General features: G+C 51.3%; 1 protein-coding gene across 1 annotated transcript in view; it reads left to right on the top strand.

Annotated features, from left to right (window-relative positions):
* SMO (smoothened, frizzled class receptor) overlaps window positions 1–8,814 on the top strand; it is a 53,856-nt gene extending 45,042 nt beyond the window's left edge. Inside the window, exons 9-12 of the mRNA XM_060244469.1 lie at window positions 2,166–2,351; window positions 3,918–4,066; window positions 5,017–5,151; window positions 8,113–8,814. Coding sequence (XP_060100452.1) covers window positions 2,166–2,351; window positions 3,918–4,066; window positions 5,017–5,151; window positions 8,113–8,747 — 1,105 coding nt within the window. The 3' untranslated portion in view covers window positions 8,748–8,814. The remainder of the gene's footprint in view (window positions 1–2,165; window positions 2,352–3,917; window positions 4,067–5,016; window positions 5,152–8,112) is intronic.
* Window positions 8,815–20,069: the final 11,255 nt, after the last annotated feature.

Raw genomic sequence — 20,069 nt, 5'->3', positions numbered from 1 at the left:
GAAAGGGCAGCTGCTGTAAGAGCACCCTCAGCCCCACCCACTTCACAGGGTGTCTGCTGTGGGGGAAGAAAATAAAGGGGATTGTAAGCTGCTCTGAGATTCTAATTCAGAGAGAAGGGTGGAGTATAAATCCAATATCTTCTTCTTAGAGAGCCTGTTTGGTGTAGTGGTTAAGTGCACGGACTCTTATTTGGGAGAACCGGGTTTGATTCCCCACTCCTCCACTTGCAGCTGCTGAAATGGCCTTGGGTCAGCCTTAGGTCTCGTAGAAGTTGTCTTTGAAAGGGCAGCTGCTGTAAGAGCTCTCTCAGCCCCACCCACCTCGTAGGGTGTCTGTTGTGGGGGAAGAAGATAAAGGAGATTGTAAGCTGCTCTGAGACTCAAAGTGAAGGGCGGGGTATAAATCCAATATCTTCTTGGAGAGCCAGTTTGGTGTTGTGGTTAAGTGCGCAGACTGTTATCTAGGAGAACCGGGTTTGATTCCCCACTCCTCCACTTGCAGCTGCTGGAATGGCCTTGGGTCAGCCATAGCTCTGGTAGGAGTTGTCCTTGAAAGGGCAACTTCTGTGAAAGCTTTCTCAGCCCCACCCACCTCACAGGGTGTCTGTTGTGAGGGAAGAAGATAAAGGAGATTGTAAGCTGCTTTGAGAGTCAGAGTGAAGGGCGGGGTATAAATCCAATATCTTCTTCTTAGAGAGCCAGTTTGGTATAGTGGTTAGGTGCGCAGTCTCTTATCTGGGAGAACCGGGTTTGATTTCCCCAGTCCTCTACTTAGAATCATAGAGTTGGAAGGGACCTCCAGGGTCATCTAGTTCAATCCCTTGCATAATGCAGGAAACTCACAAATATCTCCCCCTACATTATAGAAAAACTACATTATAGACATGCAGCTGCTGGAATGGCCTTGGGTCAGCCATAGCTCTCGCAGGAGTTGTCCTTGAAAGTGCAGCTGCTAGGAGAGCTCTCTCAGCCCCACCTGCCTCACAGGGTGTCTGTTGGGGTGGGGGGAGGAAAAGGAGATTGTGAGCTGCTCTGAGACTCTGAGATTCCGAGTATAGGGTGGGATATAAATCTGTGACGGAACCGGCCCGATTCTGCCTTCAGACCCGGTCCCGTCAGCTCCCTATGGAGTCGCCAACTCCTGGAGGGAGCTATTTTTCCTCCTGCCCCTTGGGCTCGCTGCCACCACCTGCTCAGTCCCGGGGTTCAGATTGAGAGGAACAGGACTCCCAATCCCCCTCTCCAGCTATGAGGCCAGGCCTCAAGGTCCTCTGCCACCCTGCACTTGGGTTTCACAGAGACCTCAGCACTTCTTTGGGGCACCCCTGGAGGATTGGCACCGTATCCAACTGCATGCCTTCCCCCTTGCCCGGGGCCCCCGTTATAAAACAGCGTGGTCTAAGGCGGTTGGGGATCTATGTGGTACAGAGATTGACTACCAGCATTTAAACAGTAAAAATATATTTATTTAAAAGAGAAAAAGAAAAGAAAAGAAGAACAAAACAAAAGCAGTTGCATTTAAAAAGTTAGCACAGCACAGCACAGCACAGCAAACAGCATGATAAACAAAATGTGGTTTTAAACGCGTTCTCCTGTCCCTGATCTAAACACACCCTGCCTTTTGGGATGACTTACTTGGTCTTACTGCCTAGAGGCCTCATTTTCCTGACTAGGCCGCATGCCCAGGCAGGAGCCCCACACTGGCAACCTCTTCCTTCGAGCTGCAGCTGAGAACTGAAAACTCTCCCTGCTTAACTCACATGCAAAGAACAAAAGCACTTCCTGCCTCTCTAGGAGACTTTCCCCCTAGAGTTGTTGGTTTGGCTCTGGAAGGGAGGGGGGGAGTGGGGGGCAGGCTAGGCCGAAGCCTGCTTGGCAGTTTAGCGATCCCTCCCAATGAAGCACCAACATGGATTAAAATGGCGTTTCTCCACAAAATCCAATATCGTCATCATCAAGAGTGGCCCAATGTGTGGATACTTAAACCTGCAAATCGGGGCCACAGTGACAAAAGGGAAATTCCCTCTGCCCGCTAAATTAAGGTAATAATAATAAAAGTAATAATAATAATCATAAATTTGGTTGTTTTGCCACCTTGGCAGGAAAATGGGGCACCTTAAAACCTTCTCTTAAAACCGCCGCTCTCTGCTTTCCCGTTGCTGTAGCTGCGAGGCCAACGTCACCATTGCGACTCAGACCAACAAGCCGATCCCCGACTGCGAGATCAAGAACCGGCCCAGCCTCCTGGTGGAGAAGATCAACCTCTTTGCCATGTTTGGGACTGGCATCTCCATGAGCACCTGGGTGTGGACCAAAGCCACCCTCCTCATCTGGAAGCGCACCTGGTGCAGGTAGGCAGGGGCTGGGGTGGGTGGGTTTCCTGCTTGGGACAAGTGGGATTTCGGACCATCATGACTGTGGCTACTGAACCTCTGTGGCCTGGCTGGCCCCCTCCTGCTGTGTGCTGGCTCGGGCAAGGTGGGGCGAGAAACACCCTTCCAGCCTCTCCCAAACCCTCCCCCCCCCCCCGTGTGTTTTGGTGCACCAGTTTGGTGCAGTGGTGACGTGCACGAACTCCTATCTGGGAGAACCGGGTTTCATTCCCCACTTCTTCACCTGGGTCAGCCACAGCTCTGGCAGAGGTTGTCCTTGAAAGGGCAGCGGCTGTGAGAGCCCTCTCAGCCCTCTCAGCCCCACATTCCTCACAGGGTGTATGCTGTGGGGGAAGGAGATAATGGAGATTTGTGACCTGCTCTGAGACTCTGAGATTCAGAATGGAGGATGGGATTTAAATTCAGTTGCTTCTTCTCCTCCTCCTTCTCCTCCTCCTTCTCCTTCCCCATCTTCTTACCTTGAAAGAGCAGCTTCTGTCAGAGCTCTCTCGGCCCCACCCACCTCACAGGTTGTCTGTTGTGGGGGAGGAAGGTAAAGGAGATTGTGAGCCTCTCTAAGGCTCTGAGATTCAGAGTGGAGGCCAGAGTATAAATCCAATTTCTTCTTCTCCTTCTCCTTTCCTTGAAAGGGCAGCAACTTCTTGGAGAGAGAGCCCTCTCAGCCCCACCCACCTGACAGGGTGTCTGTTGTGGGGGAGGAAGGGAAAGGAGATTGTGAGCCGCTCTGAGACTCTTCGGAGTGGAGGGCGGGATATAAATCCAATATCTTCATCTACCTCACAGGGTGTGTGTTGTGGGGGGGGGGGGAGGGAAGGTAAAGGAGATTGTGAGCCGCTCTGAGACTCTTCAGAGTGGAGGGCGGGATATAAATCCAATATCTTCATCTACCTCACAGGGTGTCTGTTGTGGGGGAGGAAGGGAAAGGAGATTGTGAGCCACTCTGAGACTCTTCGGAGTGGAGGGCGGGATATAAATCCAATATCTTCATCTACCTCACAGGGTGTCTGTGGGGGAGGAAGGGAAAGGAGATTGTGAGCCACTCTGAGACCCTTTGGAGTGGAGGGCGGGATATAAATCCAATATCTTCATCTACCTCACCGGGTGTCTGTTTGGGGGGGAGAAGGTAAAGGAGATTGTGAGCCGCTCTGAGACCCTTCGGAGTGGAGGGCGGGATATAAATCCAATATCTTCATCTACCTCACAGGGTGTCTGTTGTGGGGGAGGAAGGGAAAAGAGATTGTGAGCCGCTGAGACTCTTTGGAGTGGAGGGCGGGATATAAATCCAATATCTTCATCTACCTCACAGGCTGTCTGTTGCGGGGGAGGAAGGGAAAGGAGATTGTGAGCCGCTCTGAGACTCTTCAGAGTGGAGAGCGGGATATAAATCCAATATCTTCATCTACCTCACAGGCTGTCTGTTGTGAGGGTGGGGGGAAGGTAACAGAGACTGTGAGCCGCTCTGAGGCTCTTGAGATTCAGAATAGAGGGCGGGGCATAAATCCAATATCATCATCTTCTTCTGAGGCTGATGGGCCGGAGCAGCAACGAGCCCAAGAGGATCAAGAAGAGCAAGATGATCGCGAAGGCCTTCTCCAAGCGGAAGGAGCTGCAACACAACCCCCAGCAGGAGCTCTCCTTCAGCCTGCGCACCGTCTCGCACGAGGGCCCCGTGGGTATGTGTGGGAGAGGGGGTGGATGAGGTGAGCGGCAAGACACTGTGAGTCAAGGGTGGGGGTTCTGGGTTCCCGGAAAAGACCTGGCTGCTGTGAAGTTTTCTTATGCTGAATCAGGTCATTGGTCCATCAAGGTCAGTCTTGTCGACTCAGACTGGCGGTAGCTCTCCAGAGTCTCAGGCGGAGATCTTTCCCATCACCTCCAGCCTGGTGGTTTCAACTGGAGATGCCGGGGATTGAACCTGGGACCTTCTGCATGCCAAGCAGAGACTCTACCACTGAGTTAGTCTATCATGGCTCTCCAGGGTCTCAGGCTGAGGTCTTTCCCATCACCTCCTGCCTGGTCCTTTTAACTGGAGTTGCCGGGGATTGAACCTGGGACCTTCTGCCTGCCAAGCAGAGACTCTTCCATTGAGCCACAGCCTCACTTCATGGCTCTCCAGGGTCTCAGGTGAAGGTCTTCCCATGCTGGGGATTGAACCTGGGACCTTCTGCCTGCCAAGCAGAGGCTCTACCACTGAGCCACAGCCCCACTTCATGGCTCCCCAGGGTCTCAGGCCGAAGTCTTTCCCATCACCTCCTGCCTGGTCTTTTTAACTGGAGATACCCCAGGGATTGAGCCTGGGACAAACATGCATGCTGCTACCTGATGCTGAATCAGACCCTTGGGCCATCAGACTGCATTGCCTACTCTCTGGCAGCTGCCCTCCAGGGTCTCAGGCTGAGGTCTTTCCCATCCCCTCCTGCCTGGTTCGTTTTTAACTGGTGATGCTGGGGATTGAACCTGGGACCTTCTGCCTGCCAAGCAGAGTCACTTCCACTGAGCCACCACCTCTCCCCTAAATGAAACTCTCCCAAGAAGCTGCCTTCTACTGAATCAGACCCTTAGTCTATCATGGTCTGCTTGAAGGATACTCATCACCCTGAGTCTTTCTTTCTCCCTTTTCCAGCTGGCCTGGCGTTTGACATCAACGAGCCGTCGGCCGACGTTTCCTCCGCCTGGGCGCAGCACGTCACCAAAATGGTGGCCCGGAGGGGAGCCATCTTGCCTCAGGACGTCTCCGTCACTCCCGTGGCCACTCCTGGTAAAGTTTTGGGAGACCCAGGGTCAGAGAGGGCTCAGTTTGGGTGGGAAGAGGGAAAAGCTGTACAGCTTTTTGCATATGGTCATGTCCAGGGTGGGGTGTTTAAACCTCAGGTCGCTGAGAAGTGTCCTGGATATTGACGTTATCCAGGCCTTTTTTATAGCAGGAGCTCCTTTGCGTATTAGGCCACACAACCCTGAGGTAGCCAATCCTCCAAGAGCTTACAGGGTTTGTCATGATCCTGGGCCTAATGAGGCCTACAGGCCCCAGGGAAGCCTGCTTAGGAGTTAGTGGGAAGAGCCTACATTTCCCATGATCCCCTCTATCCCTCTGATTGGGTGGCAACGGTTTTGGAGGGAAACGGGCCCAGAGAGGGGTGGGGCCTGGGGGGAGAGATAAAAGGACCAAGCCCAGGAAGGGGGGGGGGGTTCTTTTCCTAGGAGGTAGAGCTGAGGAGGTGCTGCTGCCAGGAAGAGACCCCTGCCCTGTGAGGTAGGGTGAGTAGGCCCAGGTCTGACTGACAGTAGGGGACAGTAAGTTCAGACTAGGGTTGCCAAGCCCAATTCAAGAAATATCTGGGGACTTTGTGGGTGGAGCCAGGAGACTTTGTGGGTGGAGCCGGGAGACATTAGGGGTGGAGCCAAGATCAAGGCTGTGACAAGCATCATTGAACTCCAGAGGGAGTTCTGGCCATCACATTTAAAGGGACGTCACACCTTTTCAATGCTTTCCTTCCATAGGAAATAATGAAGGATAGGGGCACCACCTTCTTTTGGGGCTCATAGAGTTGGACTCCGTGGTCCAATCTTTTTGAAACTTGGGGGGGTATTTTGGGGAGAGGCACTAGATGCTATACTGAAAATTTGGTGCCTGTACCTCAAAAAACAGCCCCCCCAGAGCCCCAGATACCTGTAGATCAATTCTCCATGATTTTCTGTGGGAATAAATCTCCCTAGGGAATAACAGAGTTCCCAGCAGACATTTCCCTCCCCTCCCCTCCCCCCACTTTCTGACGACCCTGAAGCGGGGGGAGGGTCTCCAAACTGGGGGATCCCCTGCCCCCACCTGGGGATTGGCAACCCTAGTTCAGACGCGTTAAGGCATTTGGTTATTTTTCCCTTCGCCCCTTTTAGTGTTTTATGCACCTTTTTTGTTATATTGCACTGACCTTTAAATAAACCTTCCCCCCCACCCTTGTTCCCTCTGCCTGGTCCTCATGGCCATTATTTGGCCTAAGCTAAGGGAGGCCTGAAGGGCTTGGGAGGGGACTCTGGGCCTTCTCAAGGGAGACCCTTAACCCAGAGTGGTGGCAGCAGTTGGTAAGACCCCCCTTCCCCCGAGTCGTTATACTCTTCTTACAAGGCCTAACATAAGAACATAAGAGAAGCCATGTTAGATCAGGCCAATGGCCCATCCAGTCCAACACTCTGTGTCACGCAGTGGCAAAATTTTTATACACACACACACACTATGGCTAATAGCCACTGATGGACCTCTGCTCCATATTTTTATCTAACCCCCTCTTGAAGGTGGGCATGCTTGTGGCCGCCACCACCTCCTGTGCAGTGAATTCCACATGTTAATCACCCTTTGGGTGATTTTATCCTTCCTTTTATCCGTTTTAACCTTTCTGCTCAGCAATTTCATCAAATGCCCACGAGTTCTTGTATTGTGAGAAAGGGAGAAAAGTACTTCTTTCTCTACTTTCTCCATCCCATGCATTATCTTGTAAACCTCTATGATGTCAACCCGCAGTCGACGTTTCTCCAAGCTAAAGTGCCCCAAGCGTTTCAACCTTTCTTCATAGGGAAAGTGTTCCAGCCCTTTAATCATTCTAGTTGCCCTTCTCTGGACTTTCTCCAATGCTATAATATCCTTTTTGAGGTGCGGTGACCAGAACTGCACACAGTACTCCAAATGTGACCGCACCATCGATTTCTACAGGGGCATTATGATACTGGCTGATTTGTTTTCAATTCCCTTCCTAATAATTCGCAGCATGGCGTTGGCCTTTTTTATTGCAAACGCACACTATCTTGACATTTTCAGTGTAAGCTCCAGGAGGATTGGCTGCATCAGGGGTGTGTGGCCTAGTATGCAAAGGAGATCCTGCTAGAATTCCTTATAGGGCTTCTTGTACAGGGCCTGCTGGAAGCTCCAGGAGGATTGGCTGCATCAGGAGGGTGTGGCCTAATATGCAAAGGAGCTCCTGCTAGAATTCCTTACAGAGCTCTTCGTACAGGGCCTACTGGAAGCTCCAGGAGGACTGGCTGCATCAGGGGTGTGTGGCCTAATGGGCAAAGGAGGTCCTGCTAGAATTCCTTACAGGGCTCTTCGTACAGGGCCTGCTGGAAGCTCCAGGAGGATTGGCTGCATCAGGGGGGCGTGGCCTAGTATGCAAAGGAGGTCCTGCTAGAATTCCTTACAGGGCTCTTTGTACAGGGCCTGCTGGAAGCTCCAGGAGGATTGGCTGCATCAGGGGGTGTGGCCTAATATGCAAAGGAGGTCCTGCTAGAATTCCTTACAGGGCTCTTCATACAGGGCCTGCTGGAAGCTCCAGGAGGATTGGCTGCATCAGGGGGGCGTGGCCTAGTATGCAAAGGAGGTCCTGCTAGAATTCCTTACAGGGCTCTTCGTACAGGGCCTGCTGTAAGCTCCAGGAGGATTGGCTACATCAGGGGTGCGTGGCCTAATATGCCAGTGAGCTCCTGCTACAAAGAAAGCCCTGTTATCAGGGGTGGGATTCTAGCAGGAGCTCTTTTGCATATTAGGCCACACCCCTCTGATGTAGCCCATCCTCCAAGAGCTTACAAAAAAGTGCCTTGCAAGCTCTCGGAGGACTGGCTACATTGGGGGGAGGGGGGTGGCCTAATATGCAGATGAGTTCCTGCTGGAAAAAAAAAAAGCCCTGTTACCCCTTTCCGATCTCAGTCTTCACCTCTCTCTGTCTCCTCTTGGCAGTGCCCCCCGAGGAAAGGGCCAAATTGTGGCTGGTGGAGGCCGAGATCTCACCCCGGCTGGAGAGGAAGCTGCGCCACAAGAAGAAGAAACGCCGGAAGAAGAAGGAGGTGTGTCCCGAGAGGCCGGCTGACGAACACTACGACGTCCCGGACGTGGATTACTTCGCCCCGAGAGGCCTCAGCTCCGTCCCGCGCCTTCCCCAGCTCCCTAGGAACAAGTGTTTGGTGTCCGGCCTCAGAGAACCGCTGAGCGAATTTATGACATCGGGAGCTTACCCTGAACTGAGACCCGGCACTCTGCAGCGGGAAGACCTCTTTTCCAGGGGCACGCGAGAACCCACGGCTCCTTACAGGCAAACCAGCGCCCTGAATCGCGTCAGCCATCCTTTTTGCCCCGATAACAGACTGCCGGACGAGGCGGGACCCATGAACGGAGCTCAGCCGTTCCCCGTACCTCAGCAGCAGCTCCAGCGCAGCGGCTTTTTCCAACAGCCCCGTGCGGCCCCAGCCCCTGCCTCCTTGTTTTTCGGGAACGGCCCGTACTGGTCCCAGACTCAGGGGAAGGGCTTGCCCCCGATCCACTCCCGGACCAACCTCATGGACGCTGAGCTTCTGGACGCCGATTCTGATTTCTAGGATTCGGGAAGGGAATTTTGGGGTTGTAGGTCAGCCGTGATTTTTATTGGGGGGGGGTCAAAAGGCAATTGACCTTGACCCGCACTCCCCCCTCCCCCCCCAAAACCTCCTTCTGTTCTCTGCTCCACCCAGAGGCTGGGTTTGATGCTGAACTTCCAAGAAAGGATTTTTTTGGGGGGGAAAGAGGGGATGCCGGTTCTTTTGCCGCGCATCGAGTCTCAGTGTCTGTCTCCTAACTAGCTCCGTTACGGCTTTGCAGGCAGAACCCGAGACCTTTTGAACTCCTGCTGCGCTTCGCCCCTTCGGGCAACCGGATCCTGCTAAACGGGGCCAGCCCCGATGAGCCCACGAGAAAATTGTGGAATGGCCTTCCGTCGGCTTGCGCCCGGTTCCGAACCTTAGCGCAGGCCTGAACCGTGCCAACATAATTGACCTCTTTGAAATACGAAAGGCGAGGGACGACAAAATTGCCATGGAACAGAGCCAAAAGGGCAGAGCACAGCTCAACCGCTTGGGCCAGAGAAGTTCACCTTGGGTCTGCCGGCATCCCGGTCACAGAAATGCCCCCGACGGAAACCGAAATGCAACCTTTGCTCCAAAAGGGATCTGGAATCTGCCCCGTAGTGGCAGGGGCTATTAACTGGGCCTTCCTACTTTTGCAGAATGTGTTAAGGATCCCATCTGGTGGTAACCCTACAAGAGGTGATGTCTCGGCAGGGCCCCCAAGCCTTTCTCCCCAACCCCCACGATGAAAAAGAATCAGTGTCTTAAATGAGAACATCAGAGAAGCCATGTTGGATCAGGCCAGTGGCCCATCCAGTCTAACATTCTGTGTCATATAAGAACATAAGAGAAGCCATGTTGGATCAGGTCAGTGGCTCATCCAGTCCAACACTCTGTGTCACATAAGAACAGAAGAGAAGCCATGCTGGATCAGGCCAGTGGCCCATCCAGTCCAACACGCTGTGTCACATAAGAACAGAAGAGAAGCCATGTTGGATCAGGCCAGTGGCCCCTCCAGTCCAACACTCTGTGTCACATAAGAACATAAGAGAAGCCATGTTGGATCAGGCCAGTGGCCCCTCCAGTCCAACACTCTGTGTCACATAAGAACATAAGAGAAGCCCTGCTGGATCAGGCCAATGGCCCCTCCAGTCCAACACTCTGTGTTACATAAGAACATAAGAGAAGCCCTGCTGGATCAGGCCAGTGGCCCCTCCAGTCCAACACTCTGTGTCACATAAGGACATAAGAGAAGCCATGTTGGATCAGGCCAGTGGCCCCTCCAGTCCAACACTCTGTGTCACAGAAGAACATAAGAGAAGCCATGTTGGATCAGGCCAGTGGCCCCTCCAGTCCAACACTCTGTGTCACAGAAGAACATAAGAGAAGCCCTGCTGGATCAGGCCAGTGGCCCCTCCAGTCCAACACTCTGTGTCACAGAAGAACATAAGAGAAGCCATGTTGGATCAGGCCAATGGCTCCTCCAGTCCAACACTCTGTGTCACATAAGAGAAGCCATGTTGGATCAGGCCAATGGCCCATCCAGTCCAACACTCTGTGTCACAGAAGAACACAAGGGAAGCCATCTTGGATCAGGCCAATGGCCCAGTCCAACACTCTGTATCACATAAGAACATAAGAGAAGCCCTGTTGGATCAGGCCAGTGACCCCTTCAGTCCAACACTCTGTGTCACATAAGAACATAAGGGAAGCCATGTTGGATCAGGCCAATGGCCCACCCAGACAGGTTAAGACGGATAAAAGGAAGTACTTCTTCACCCAAAGGGTGATTAACATGTGGAATTCACTGCCACAGGAGGTGGTGGCGGCCACAAGTATAGCCACCTTCAAGAGGGGTTTAGATAAAAATATGGAGCAGAGGTCCATCAGTGGCTATTAGCCACAGTGTATGTGTGTATATAACATTTTTTGCCACTGTGTGACACAGAGTGTTGGACTTGATGGGCCGTTGGCCTGATCCAACATGGCTTCTCTTATGTTCTTATGTTCAGTCCAACACTCTGTATCACATAAGAGAACTCACGTTGAATCAGGCCCATGGCCTATGCAATCCAACACTCTGTGTCACACAGTGGCCAAAAATCCAGGTGCCATCAGGAGATCCACCAGTGGGGCCAGGACACTAGAAGCTCTCCCACTGTTGCTTCCCCAAGCACCAAGAATACAGAGCATCGCCCCAGATAGATCCATCCATAACCTGTGGCTAATAGCCTCTGATGGACCCATAGCCATAGCTGTCGTTGAAAATATCCCTTCTGGCCTCTGTCTGGCCCCTTGCAAATTAGATACTTTGCAGCAGGGCATGTTAAGGCAGAAGGGTTCCTTTTTAGAATCTCGTTTCGGTTGGAAGGAGAAGAATATTTCTTGGACAAGATGCAGGCGAATTAGGGGGGACATTTCAGCCGTTTGGCTACTAGGTACGGGCGCCAACATCCTGCAGTATCGTGCGAACCGTTTTCTTGATGGGGAGGGACAAGGATTTAATGGCTGCTTTTGCAGGCAGGAGATCCTGCATTCGTTGCCCGGCGGGAGGGGGGGAAGACCAAGAGAATCTCGCCCCAGAATTCCTGGAGGCGGGCTTGCCAAACTCTGGGTGGGATGGATCAGGAAATTTGCTGTAAACTGGTCAGCCAGTTTGGTGTAGTGGTTAAGTGTGCGGACTCTTATCTGGGAGAACCGGGTTTGATTCCCCACTCCTGCACTTGCGGCTGCTGGCATGGCCTTGGGTCAGCCATAGCTCTGGCAGAGGTTGTCCTAGAAAGGGCAGCTGCTGTGAGAGCCCTCTCCAGCCCCACCCACGTCACAGGGTGTCTGTTGTGGGGGAGGAAAATAAAGGAGATTGTGAGCCGCTCTGAGACTCTTCGGAGTGGAGGGCGGGATATAAATCCAATATCATCTTCTAAATAGTTTAATGAAATTTTGAACGTAAACACCAATGTGTATGTGTTCAGTTCTTATATCTGCAGTTCATCACATTATTATTCAAAAGGAACCATCCAAGAAAAATCTTCCGTAGAACAAAGCACTTCGTGCTTTATTCTATGGAGCCAGTTTGGTGTAATGGTGAAGTGCACGGACTCTTATCTGGGAGAACCGGGTTTGATTCCCCCCTCCTCCACTTGCGGCTGCTGGAATGGCCTTGGGTCAGCCAGAACTCTCTTATCTGGGAGAAACGGCATGGATTCCCCCCTCCTCCACTTGCAGCTGCTGGAATGGCCTTGGGTCAGCCAGAACTCTCTTATCTGGGAGAAACGGCATGGATTCCCCCCTCCTCCACTTGCAGCTGCTGGAATGGCCTTGGGTCAGCCAGAGCTCTCACAGAGCTGTTCTTGAAAGGGTAGCTTCCGGGAGAGGTCTCTCAGCCCCACCCACCTCACAGGGTGTTTGTTGCGGGGGGAGGAAGGTAAAGGAGATTGTGAGTTGCTCTGAGATTCAAAGTATAGGGTGGGATATAAATCCAATATCTTCTTTATTCTATGCCAGTTTGGTGTAATGGTTAAGTGTGCGGATTCTTATCTGGGAGAACCGGGTTTGATTCCCCACTTCTCCACTTGCGGCTGCTGGAATGGCCTTGGGTCAGCCATAGCTCTGGCAGAGGTTGTCCTTGAAAGGGCAGCTGCTGTGAGAGCCCTCACAGTCCCACCCACCTCACAGGTTGTCTGTTGTGGGGGAGGAAGAGAAAGGAGATTGTAGGCCACTCTGAGACTCTGTCCTTGAATGGGCAGCTTCTGGGAGAGCTCTCTCAGCCCCACCCGCCTCACAGGGTGTCTGTTGTGGGGGGTGGAGAAGATATAGGAGACTGTAAGCTGCTCTGAGTCTCTGATTCCGTGAGAAGGGCGGGGTATAAATCTGCAATTCTTCTATGGAGAATTTTTTTTAGATGGTGCCTTGTATAATAATAATATGGAATAATGGAGGTGTACTTCAAATGTCGTGGACATTTACTGAGGAAGGCTATTCGGAACGGGTTAAAATCTAGAATTCCCGTGTGGACTTTGGACTTGATTTTGTTGGAAATAGTATATTATATGCTGAAAACTATTGTTATACAGCAGTGGTGGCCAAACTGCAGCTCGGGAGCCACGTGTGGCTTTTCCACAGATATTGTGTAGCTATCAAAGCCCCCATTGGCTGGCTTGGAGAAGGCATTTGTTTCTTTAAATCATTTCTCCAAGCCAAGCCAGCCTGCTGGCTTGGAGAATGCATTTAAAGCTGCTTTCTTTCCACCTCTCCCTCACCCCCATCTATTTTCCTCCCTTCCAGAGGCTCTCAAACATCTGACATTTATTCCCTGTGGCTGTTACGTTAAGTCTGGTCACCCCTGTTCTATGTCTAGATGCTTTACACAACTCTGTATTTTGAGCAGATGCAACGTGAGTAATAACAGGACAAATAGCAGATATAAGAACTGAACTTCTACACATTGGAGTTTACATGAGAAATTTTTATTAACTTTATTCAGTGCGATTACTGCAGATTTCCTAATCCATGCCACACCTTATGAGCTATAAGCCTTTTGATACTTACGAACGCCAGGTGGGACCTGGAGATCTCTCGGGTTTCCGGCTCCTCTCCAGACGATGGAGATCAGATCCCCTGGTGAAAACGGCCACTTCGGGCAGTGGACTCTGGCATCCCGTCTCTGCTGAGCTCCTTCGCCCCCACCCCTGAGATTTCCAGGAATTTCCGAGCCTGGAGTTGGCAACCCTAGAGTCAGAGAGCCACCCCCCCTTCCTTTGCTAAACTGGCCCCTATTTGAGCTGGGCAAAAAGCTGATTTGTGCATTCTTTTAAGCAAGGGGGATTCAACAGCCAGTTTCCTTATCACTACCCTTCCAGGAAGCCCCACCAAACAATGGGCACATCCACAAACCAATTGCCCTTTCATCACACCCTCTCCAGCCTAGAAATAGCAGCTCTCCAGCAGCCCTGGCCCCACTCAACGCACAGCAGCCAAGAAGGTCAGAGCGCCTGCTCCGGCTGCAACGCCACTGAGGATGTTCTCCGCAGCTGAGAACGAAACGTCTGGAAGGAAAACTTTCTCCAGTAGAACACGGCACTTGAGCCCGAAAGATTCTACAAACCCTAATGATGTTATCAGCCGTGAAAACCTGAAATCTGTGCAGCTCATCTATGAACGTTTCCCTTGCAGAGAGCCTCAGTCAAAGACCAGAAGACTTAGAGCAGGGGTGTCGAACCTATGAAGCTGCCTTCTACTGAATCGGACCCCCCTCAGTCCATCAAAGTCAGTCTTGTCTACTCAGACTGGCAGCAGCTCTCCAGGGTCTCAAGCTGAGGTTTTTCACGCCTGCTTGCCTGGACCCTTTTAAGTTGGAGATGCCGGGGATTGAACCTGGGACCTCCTGCTTACCAAGCAGAGGCTCTACCACTGAGCTGTAGCCCGCTTCATGGCTCTCCAGGGTCTCAAGCTGAGGTTTTTCAGGCCTCTTTGCCTGGACCCTTTTTAGTTGAAGATGCCGGGGATTGAACCTGGGACCTTCTGCTTACCAAGCAGAGGCTCTACCACTCAGCCACCGTCCCTCCATAACTCATTTGCTATGAACTCGTTTGTTATTAGGGCTGGATCTAACATAAATGACATCTGGTCGGGTCGGGCCATGTGCGTACCTATTTAAGATCAGTTAGCAAAAATATATACTTTATAATGGACCCAGACAAACAAAGGTTTTTAAAAAAACAAACAAACGTAAACATGCTCAAAACGTTAGCATTCATTGGGCTTAAAGGTGCTTTATTTGTATCTCATGGGATCCAGGAAACTGGGCAAAGGAAGCTCTGGTTCTTTCCTTCCTTCCCCAGGGTACCAGGAGAGCGAGGATCCTCAGCCACTAGAAGGAAGTGAGGCTTGGCTCAGTAGTTCTGCTGTGGCTGAGAGAGCCTGTCAAAGCAAGCTATTCCTCATTTGTTACGATGGCCGAATCTGACATGAGACCTTGTCAGCCTGGCCATGTTGAGTCAGGCCAGGCCATGTGCGTACCTATTTAAGATCAGGTAGCAGAAATATAAACTTTATAATGGACACAGACAAACACAATGTTTTTTTGGTTTTTTTTAACAAACTTAAAACATTTAGCACTCATTGGTCTTAAAGGTGCTTTCTTTGTATCTCTCCCATGGGATCCAGGAGCCTCAGCCAATAGAAGAAAGACAGGTTTGGGTCAGTACCTCTGCTGTGACAGAGTCTGACAAAGCAAGCTCTTCCTCCATCCTTCCTCCCCAAGGGAGGAGCCTCAGCCAATGGAGAAAATAGAGGCTTTGCTCCGTAGCTTGTGTGCGATTGAGCATGCCTGACAAAGCAAGCTGTTGGGCAGAAGCAAAAGAGAGAGGGAGAAGGAAGCAGATGGCAGCCAGTTGCTCGAGGGTCTGATAGGAGCCTTTTGGGGGCCTTATACGGCCCCCAGGCCGCACGTTTGACACCCCTGGCTTAGAGCCGCTCTCAGTTTTGCCCAGAGCCTAGGGAAGACCATCTAGCCCAGCGTGCTTTGCTCTGCCTCGCTCGATGCTTATTGGCACAGCTGCCTTCTTTGCATGGGGTCAGATGCCGGCCTGTTTCGCCCTCCCATGGTGACTCCGAGAATAGAAAAAAGCAGCTTTTGTAGGTAAATATGAAAGCCCCACGATCAGAAAGGTGCTTCGGGGCATGTCGTAATAGCACTGTTTTTGTTTTGTATTTCCCCCCCCCCCCCCCCTTTTGTATTTTCTGTAGCCTGTTGATGTATAACACGCACAAAAGATTTAAAAAAAAAAAAGTTGAAGCAGAGACTTTTGTCGTCTTTTGGGAAATGGCCTTTAGCAGAGAGGACCCCGTTTGTGGATGGAAAACTCTCCTGTTTCATAAAACGATTCCCTCGGCTTCCTTTCCTTTCCCAGCTCGCGATAGAACATAAGACGAGCTATGCTGGATCAGACCAGCGAGGGTCCATCCAGTCCAGCCTCCTGTCCCACACAGTGGCCAGTCAAAAACAGGGCCAAAAACAGCAGAAAGGCCAAGGCCTTCAGAAGAACATCAGAAGAGCCCTGCTGGATCAGACCAGGGAGGGTCCATCTAGTCCAGCCTCCTGTCTCACCCGGGCCAACTTGGAGGGCCAGCGACAGGGTAGGGAGGCTTTTCCCTGAGGCACTGGTATTCAGAAGTTTAGTGCCTCTGAACATGGAGTTTCCCATTAATAGACTTCTCCATGAATCTGTCTAACCCCACAGTGAATTTGTGGCTCAGGTGAGATTTCAGCCAGGTATTTCTCAGCGCCAGCTCTGCGAACAGGGAAGCAACACAACAGCCATTAGATCAGACCAAAGGTCCATCTAGTCTAGCATCCTGCTTTCCAGCCATCTTGTCTCCAGGAAACCCACAAATTTGGCAGGGGAGTGACAGAAATGTACTAGTTGTACTCGTGGAGGTCTGATCTAAGTGTCCTGGCGGTTGACTTTCTTCCCTGAATCTGCCAAGTCCCCTTTTACAGTGAGTTCCGTAAGGTAATAATGCCTTGTGGGGAGGGAAACCACCCCCCCCCTCCGGTTCTGTGGTCATCTTTAGAAGAAGATATTGGATTTATATCCGCCTTTCTCCGAGCGGCTCAGTCTCCTCTATCTTCTTCCCCCACCCTGTGAGGTGGGTGGGGCTGAGAGAGCTCTGACAAAAATTGCCCTTTCAAGGACAGCTCCGTGAGAGCTACGGCTGACCCAAGGCCGTTCCAGCAGCTGCAAGTGGAAGAGTGGGGAATCAAACCCGGTTCTCCCAGATAAGAGTCCATGCACATCACTACGACACCAAACTGTCAAGCAGCAGGGGTTCCTTGCACCTGTGTTTTCTTAAACTAGTTGAGAGTCCCGTCGTCGGAGAAATGCTTCGCCTGCACAAACTGAGGGTGGATTCCAAACCCCTCCCAGAAAGTTGAAATAATTTCCCCATCATTGGTAGAGACCATCCTTACGTTACAGTATTAACCACTATCCTGCATGTGTTTCTTGATTAGTAGATGAGCCCAGGGCAATGACTCACACAGAGATGCAACAGGCAGCATCCTCCGCGAGTTGGTGATTATGTGCTTCTGCATGGCGATGGTGTGAATGATCTAGTATCCCTGATGGAAAGCTGTAGCACCCTCTCTCCTGCAGGAGCTGATTGCAAACGGAGAACAGTGCATCATACAGAGACACGGTGAGCAACTTCTAAATAGGGTCTGCGGTTGCCCAGAAGGCTTCGGTGGTTTAATCTGTCACAGCATAAGAGCCGTTCCCTTTATTCAGGATGGCTTACAGTAATAGTGAAAAGACTTGCAGGCCTTTCTTTGCATAGCCGTGCCACAGAATTTGCAAACATCCGGATGCGTGGCAGGCTTAAAGAAGCCAGGAGTTTTCAGAACAGACCCAACAGTGAACTACATATTCCGGTTCACGATTCTGTGAAGGGCTCTTTTCATTCTTCAGTCCCAGAAACGTAAAGCTGAATGGAGAAAGCACCAGGAAGCAGTAATCCTGATATTTACACCCTGTCGATTTTCAGCTGAAAACCATTAACGTTTTTTGTTTTTGCTTTTAAAGTTGCTTTCAGGGCTCTTTTTGTGGCAGGCGCTCCTTTGCACATTAGTCCACACACAGCCCTGATGTAGCCAATCCTCCTGGAGCTTCTAGCAGGCCCTGTACAAAGAGCCCTGTAAGGAATTCTAGCAGGAGCTCCTTTGCATATTAGGCCACACACCCCTCATGCAGCCAATCCTCCTGGAGCTTCCAGCAGGCCCTGTACAAAGAGCCCTGTAAGGAATTCTAGCAGGACCTCTTTGCCTATTAGGCCACACCCCCCTGATGCAGCCAATCCTCCTGGAGCTTACAGGAGGCCCTGTAAGAAAAGCCCTCTAAGCTCTTGGAGGATTAGCTACATCAGGGGTGTGTGTGGCCTAATATGCAAAGGAGTTCCTACTACCAAAGAACATAAGAGAAGCCATGTTGGATCAGGCCAGTGGCCCATCCAGTCCAACACTCTGTCACACAGTGGCCAAAAAACCCAAATGCTATCAGGAGGTCCACCAGTGGGACTAGAAGCCCTCCCACTGTGCCTCCCCACCAGCACAAGGAATACAGAGCATTTTTAGCCTCCAGCTCAGACGTTTTTGTCTTAGCTGAGGAAGGATGACCCCAGAGCACACTGATTTATTCAGCAGCTCACAACTTTAATGCCCGTAGCTCACAAAGTAGAATTTTTGCTCACAAGACACTGCAGCTTAGAGGGAACATTGGTTGTCTTGAAAACACTATGGGTTGCCACAAATCGGCTGTGACAACACTTTTTCCCATCACCGATAAGTAAATAAAAATCAGAATACTGTTGGAGTTAAGTGGCACCTTTAAGACCAACCAAGCTGTGATCAAAATGTAAGCTTTTCGTGTGCTAAATGGACACTTCATCCTACTATTGTCTAATGAAGTGTGCTTTAAACAGAAGAACAGAAGAGAAGCCATGTTGGATCAGGCCAATGGCCCATCCAGTCCAACACTCTGTGTCACATAAGAACATAAGAGAAGCCCTGTTGGATCAGGCCAATAGCCCATCCAGTCCAACACTCTGTGTCACAGAAGAACATAAGAGAAGCCATGTTGGATCAGGCCAATAGCCCATCCAGTCCAACACTCTGTGTCACATAAGAACATAAGAGAAGCCCTGTTGGATCAGGCCAATAGCCCATCCAGTCCAACACTCTGTGTCACAGAAGAACATAAGAGAAGCCATGTTGGATCAGGCCAATAGCCCATCCAGTCCAACACTCTGTGTCACATAAGAACATAAGAAGAGTCATGTTGGATCAGGCCAGTGGCCCCTCCAGTCCAACACTCTGTGTCACATAAGAACATAAGAGAAGCCATGTTGGATCAGGCCAGTGGCTCATCCAGTCCAACACTCTGGGTCACATAAGAAAAGCCATGTTGGATCAGGCCAATGGCCCATCCAGTCCAACACTCTGTGTCACATAAGAACATAAGAGAAGCCCTGTTGGATCAGGCCAATGGCCCCTCCAGTCCAACACTCTGTGTCACATAAGAACATAAGAGAAGCCCTGTTGGATCAGGCCAATGGCCCATCCAGTCCAACATTCTGTGTCACAGAAGAACATAAGAGAAGGTTATGTTGGATCAGGCCAGTGGCCCCTCCAGTCCAACACTCTGTGTCACAGAAGAACATAAGAGAAGCCATGTTGGATCAGGCCAATGGCCCATCCAGTCCAACACTGTGTCACACAGTGGCTAGAAAACCAGGTGCCATCAGGACATCCCAGGGCACTAGAAGTCCTCACACTTTTGTCCCTCCCAAGCACCTAGAATACAGAGCATCACTGCCCAAGACATAAGAACATAAGAGAAGCCATGTTGGTTCAGGCCAATGGACCCTCCAGTCCAACACTCTGTGTCACACAGTGGCCAAAAAACCCAGGTGCCATCAGGAGGTCCACCAGCAGGGCCATAAGAGCATAAGAGAAGCCATGTTGGATCAGGCCAATCCAATCCAACACTCTGTACACACAGTGGCCAAAACAACCAGGCGCCATCAGGAGGTCCACCAGTGGGGCCAGGACACTAGAAGCTCTCCCACTGTGCCCCCCGCCAAGCACCCAGAATACAGAGCATCTCTGCGCCAGACAGAGAGTTCCAACAATATGCTGTGGCTAACAGCCACTGGTGGACCTCTGCTCTGTATGCTTATCCAATCCGCTCTTGAAGCTGGCTATGGTTGCAGCTGCCACCGGCTGCAAGCACACGAAAGCTTACATTTTGAATAAAACCAGGTTGGTCTTCAAGGTGCCGCTGGACTCCAACTTGGTTCTGTCAGTTCCGACCAACACGGCTGCCCACCTGGATCTAAATGAAAATTAATGCGAGCAAAAGCAGCCTCTTGGGTGGACAGCTCTGTCCAGCAGGTGGCGCCACAGATTCAGATTTGGAGGCAACCTTTCTTGCCGTCACTTTGACAGGAGGCCTGCCAGCGAGACGCTCCTCTCCCGTAGACCCAGCCTGGCCCCTGTCACCTGATCGCCATCTAGGGTTGCCAATCCCCAGGTGGAGGCAGGGGAGCCCCTGCTTCGGGGTCCTCAGAGTGGAGGGAAATGTCTGCTGGGCACTCCATTATTCCCTATGGTGATAGATTCCCATAGGATATAATGGATAATTGATCTGTGGGTATCTGGGGCTCTGTGGAGGCTGCTTTCGGAGGTAGAGGCATCAGATTTGCCACATAGAATCCAAAGCCTCTCCTCAAAGCACCAAGTTTCAAAAGAATTAGAGCAGGGGG

Source organism: Heteronotia binoei, chromosome 8, assembly GCF_032191835.1.
Source record: "Heteronotia binoei isolate CCM8104 ecotype False Entrance Well chromosome 8, APGP_CSIRO_Hbin_v1, whole genome shotgun sequence".
NCBI lineage: Eukaryota > Metazoa > Chordata > Lepidosauria > Squamata > Gekkonidae > Heteronotia > Heteronotia binoei.
Note: the sequence above shows the minus strand (reverse complement) of the source record. Positions and strands in the feature narration are given on the sequence as shown.